At 43.7% G+C, this 5,698-nt stretch overlaps 1 protein-coding gene across 1 annotated transcript; it reads right to left on the bottom strand.

Moving 5' to 3' along the window:
• Positions 1–323: 323 nt before the first annotated feature.
• On the bottom strand, positions 324–3,403 carry CENPW (centromere protein W). The gene is made up of 3 exons (XM_053459337.1): positions 3,212–3,403; positions 2,284–2,397; positions 324–678 (listed from the first exon to the last, which is right to left on the bottom strand). Exons 1-3 carry the CDS (start codon positions 3,299–3,301, stop codon positions 652–654), a joined length of 231 nt encoding a protein of 76 aa, XP_053315312.1. The 5' UTR covers positions 3,302–3,403; the 3' UTR covers positions 324–651.
• Positions 3,404–5,698: the final 2,295 nt, after the last annotated feature.

Genomic DNA, 5,698 nt, shown 5'->3' with positions numbered 1-5,698 from the left:
GGAAGTCTGTGAGCGGCAGCAGAAGATCTGCAGTTCAGGTAAGGTGGGGGAGTAAGTGTGTGTGTGTTAGCATGGATCCGTGTGTAGGGGGCACAGGGAGGTTGAAAGTGATGTGCATGTACTGGCTGCCTGAGCATGATAGGAGTGCGATGGCTAGCAATTGCTAGCAGCTAACATCAATCAGACTCATATCATGCCCAGGCAGCCAGTACAACAACCTTACGTATTTTTTTTTTTATTTTGGCCCCCAAAAATAGGGGAGCGTCTTATACTTGGGGAAATACGGTAAGTTGTAGAGAGAGAAACATTGGACAGATTGTAATAAAGTAAATATGTTTGTTATTTCCAGAATTATCCATTTGATTGCCAGTAGAATGGTCAGTATTTGAGAAGCTCTATTGGGATGTATCTAGAACCAACAGGCCCATTTTGAGGAGTAATCTAGCATCCGTTGTATTACAAAATACGATTGGTGGTATCACCCAGTTTGTTGCACAACATACAAGAAAAAAAAAAAATCTACATATTAGTTTTACAAAACTAAAGTGCTAAAAAAAAGAATGTATTTTTAGATTACATGTAAAACAATAATAAAATTCATTATGACAGTAAATGGCTTCTTTATTTCTCCTTTGGACAGCAAGCTTGTTTTCAGCCTTTGGATTTTTTTAAAACCATCTGCAAAATATAAATACACAAATGTTACTTAACAAGTGGCCAACGATTAAATCAATTAAACATGCTTTCTACATTTTACAAATGCTTATTTACATAGAACTAAATGTGGAGTAGTTTCAATCAAGTCAATAGTTGAGCAGATAACAGGACAACTAGATATGTTAAACGATGAAATATATTATATATTTTAACACATTTTTATTCTACATAATCTACACAAACTCCAATATGTGCAAGTCTAACCCAGGCTGCTCTAATACATTGAAGAGTTTATTTTTATTTTATTTTATTTTAATTCAGCATATAAAAGGATAACAAAAACATAACAAAAAAGATTGATTGTTATTGATTTTATCGATTAGTTAAATATATCCTAAAGAACCCATCAACCCTAACTGCCCCTAAATTAACCTCAATGACCCCATCAACCATAACTGCCCCTAAATTAACCCTGAAGGCCCTAATAGATTCTACTATTTGTAGTGAGTTTAGAAATATCCAATGTTTTTTTTTTTTGCTTTTTGGGCAATAAGTACAAGTAGCGTTTTGCTATTTTAAAACCATGTTTTCCCCCAAAGCTAGTCATTCTGCCCCATGTACTATATGGGGTATCTTTGAAGCCGGCCAATGCAATTTACCCAAGCAAACTATATATTTGTGAAAACGAGACATCTCAAGGTATTTCACCCTTTCCATGCACGAATTCTACTACCACCCCGCGTCAAACTTTGTGGTAGTAATTTATTTTGTGTTTTTTTTATCACTAAAATTGTGCTTCAGGTATGGATTTACAGCTCCTGGTATACGTCACTTTCAAACAAGACCCCAATATGTGTTCAGCAACATCTCCCGAGTACAGCAATACCACCCATGCATGGGTTTGTCTGGTGTTTGTGGTTAAAAGGCCACATTTGGGAAGTGCACCCCCCCCCATTCTGGTCAGTCCGTGCCTATGCCCTATCTTTGAGCCTGGTCACTCCAATTTACCCCATCAAACCATTCATTTATTTTTTTTTATTTTATTTTTTTTAATTAGACACCTTTTTGAAATGCTTTTACTTTAACTCTTTCCATGTGAAGATTTTTGGGAAGATACAGCACTAATTTTAGCAATTGCTCATAATAATAAACTTTTTTTTTATATATTTAATTTTATTCTTTAGGGTCTTTTTTTTTTTTTTTTTTTTTTTTTTTTTTTCACATGACGCGCTATCTTGCGAGTGGCAAAATCACTCGCAGTGGCAGTTGTGATCGCTCTCCGGCAGCGGTCACAGCACGTCCTGGGGTGAGTGTTCGGTGTCGCGGAATGCCTCGTTAATCGAGGCAATTCAGCAACACCATTGAAGTTTAGGAAGCGATTGTTGATCGCCTCCCCATGGGGAGGGGCCAAAGTTTGGCCCATGATGCCGATCTCGGTGTAGCTGAATGCCTCGACATCGAGGCATTACAGCAACACCGCTTAAGCAAAGAAAGTGATCGTAGATCACTTTCTAAGCTTGTTTAATGAAATAACGGGTCAGGCATATCATAGGTCGTTAAGTGTCCGTTCTTTCGTGAATGTCAATGGACGTTAAGGGGTTAATGACTCTGCAACAACCATATTACCTTCGCGATTGCTTTGATATGTTCCGGCTTTATTGATGTGGACCTTTCCTCGAATGCCTTTAACCGCGACTCAGTGGCCAACCTCTGAAGAAACAGCAGGCAGTTTAAATGAATCTAAGAACAAAAAAAAAAAAAAAAAAAATCACACAAATTCTTAAGGGCTATGAGATCATTTCAGTGTCTTTATTCTTCTTTATTCACTTAAACAGTAGAACCGTCTGGAGAGCCAACATGTCAACTTCTTGCAGTTTATTCATTAAAGCAGCAGAACTGCGGTGTCAACACTCTCACTTTGCTACTACGAACACTTTTCTCCAGCTTGTAGAGATGATCTGGCCCTGCATAATGAGCTGTGCATACCATATATTTGTGAAAACGAGACATCTCAAGGTATTTCACCCTTTCCATGAACTTGAGATTGCAGCCATGACTACCCCTACTCTGCTCCAATTCACAAAATCTTACCGATACCCAAGGCTACTATGTATGGGTGAACAGAACAGGATGACAGATGCCCTTATAGACAGTTCTTGAAGTAAATACCATACATAGTAGCCAAGAGAGATTTAAGTCCAGAAACTACAAAGAATGTTTTACTCTATACATAGGAATGTATACGCATTACTGTTTGAGATATAGATATCATTTACATACAAACTTTATATTAGGGCAACTTCATGCAGCTTATTATACCCACTATACACAACCAGCTTCCCAGATATCAGAAGATTACATGTCTCAACACGTTCAATGTACAATAACCACGTTCATCACATTAGGCTATAGGTAGCTTAACCCAATGACTGTCAGAAGAATAAGCGATGCATTGCTCAACACTTTGCAGTTCAAGTGGTTAATAAACTCATCGTATAAGAAGTTGTGAGCCAATCATGTAAGCCGTAACACCCCCACCCTGGTCCAGTCTCACCAGTAAATCCACATTGGTTTCCATTCGTAGGTCGGGGTTTTGTTTCTTAATGACGGCTTTTATAGACGAACGGGGTGCCGTACATTTCATATTGGGGGATATCAATAACAGAAACCACTCTGAAGTATCTAAAGCTCGCCTCTCGCAGGAACTTCCGCCAGCTGACCGTACTTTCAAATTCCGTACAATAGAAAGCGAGGATTCTGGGTAGTGACGCCACAGCACGTACGCCGCTAGATGAAGCCAGAAGCGTTGAGGGCGGAAATGTCATACGTCCATGAAGAGTGGAGCCGTGTTTGTGGTTGTTAAACTCAGAAATGTTCTAATAACATGTTAGGGGAGGGGAGACTGTCCAGTGTCAGGCTTTGGTGTCTTGTTATTATTACTCCTTGGGATGTTCCTTATAACGGATAATTTCAGACAACATTTGCAGGTCAATGTAGATTGTAGATTATAGCTGTGTGGTTCCTTTACATTTTTTTTGGTGTGCCCCCCCCCTCTGCAAATGCATGGGGGATTCTGAAAAATTCCCCGTGCAGAATGCCCCTTCCCCGGCATCTAGTGCTGATTGTGCATGTGTGGAAGTCGCTCCTGTTGATTCCACTGATTGGCTGCCTCAAAGCATTGTTGAAAAAAATATAGCAGTAGTAACCTTTCTGTCATATGATGTTTGACTAACAGTGGAGTAAATGCAAAGGATTCTTTAAAAAGTTTTATCAAATGCACCTCCATCACATGGACTTTAATGAATATCCCCTTTAAATTGTCATTTTTGCCCACTTGCACAAGCATGGAGGGATTAGGTGGTCTAATGCATTTGCCTCTTTCCACTCCACCATCTTCTTGACTTTCAGGAGATATGTCCAGTTGAAAACATCTACTTCAGGCATGTCCAAACTTTTTTCGAAGAGTGCCAGATTTGATGAAGTGAACATGTGCGAGGGCCGACCATTTTGCCTGACATTTTCTGAACCCTTTCTCACTATCTCCCCTCCATACCCCCCTTCTCACAATCTCCCCTCTCCCTCCCTACCCCCCCTTCTCACAATCTCCCCTCTCCCTCCCTACCCCCCCTTCTCACAATCTCCCCTCTCCCTCCCTACCCCCCTTCTCACAATCTCCCCTCTCCCTCCCTACCCCCCTTCTCTCAATCTCCCCTCTCCCTCCCTACCCCCCTTCTCTCAATCTCCCCTCTCCCTCCCTACCCCCCTTCTCACAATCTCCCCTCTCCCTCCCTACCCCCTTCTCACAATCTCCCTTCTTCCTCCCTACCCCTCCTTCTCACAATCTCCCCTCTTCCTCCCTACCCCCCTTCTCACAATTTCCCCTCTCCCTCCCTACCCTTCTCACGATCTACCCTCTCCCTCCCTACCCCCCTTCTAACGATCTACCCTCTCCCTCCCTACCCCCCTTCTCACGATCTACCCTCTCCCTCCCTCCCTACCCCCCCTTCTCACGATCTACCCACTCCCTCCCTACTCCCCTTTGTAGGTCACTTACCGTCAACTCCTGTGTTGGGAGCGTGAGGCGTTTGTCTCGGGTGCCGGCGCTTCACTGCTGAGTGCCGTCATATGCCAGCGCTCAGCGTGAAGCGCCGGCACCCGAGACAAACACCTCACACTTCCAACACTGCACTCTGGGCAGCGCAGAGGCAGGCGGCGGCGGCAGCGGTGAGCAGAGGAGTCCTGGATTTCTGTCAGTCAGGGGGGCCCAAGAGGTGCCGAGCGGTCGTTTTCAGCAACCGCTCGGCACCCCTTGGGCCCCACTGACTGGCAGAACTCCAGGGCCCGGTCGCAGTCGCGACCCCGGTAGTTCCGCCACTGCCTACAAATTTCTTCATTAGATGCCCTTGTGGCTGTGCGTGCCGGCGCAGGGAGAAGGAAAGCCCAAATCTAGCGACGTCCGAGATCGCAAGATTTGGGCTTTCCTTCTCCCTGCGCCGGCACACACAGCCACAAGGGCATCTGATGAAGAAATTGTGTAGGGGAGGGCAGGGGCGTACCTAGAGTATTTGGCACCCGGGGCGGATCCTGTATGTGGCACCCCCCCACACACACACTTCAAAACTACCTGGCCGAAACTGAATATGACCCCCCCCACACACACCATAAAAAAAATCTAACACTTATTTAAAGTAAGTAACACACCAAAATAGGACAAAACAATTAAATAACAATATATATATATATATATATATATAATTGTTAACAGCAATCACATTCCTATCATGCCCAGGCATACCCAGATTCCAGGAGGCACTCGCAGACTTGGCATGATAGGAGTATGATTGGCCTATCTACCCCTTCTCGCTCCCTTCTGCCCTATCTACCCCTTCTCGCTCCCTTCTGCCCTATCTACCCCTCCTAACTATCTACCCTCTCCCTCTTTGAAGTTCACTTACCTTTCAGGAGTCCTGCGGTGGGGGTGCAAGGCCTCTGTCTCCCAGCTCTGCCACTGTATGGAACAGTATAGAGTGATGGGAGTTAT

Source organism: Spea bombifrons, chromosome 3 (assembly GCF_027358695.1).
Source record: "Spea bombifrons isolate aSpeBom1 chromosome 3, aSpeBom1.2.pri, whole genome shotgun sequence".
NCBI classification, from domain to species: Eukaryota; Metazoa; Chordata; class Amphibia; order Anura; family Pelobatidae; genus Spea; species Spea bombifrons.
This window is presented reverse-complemented; position numbering and strand designations above follow the sequence as displayed.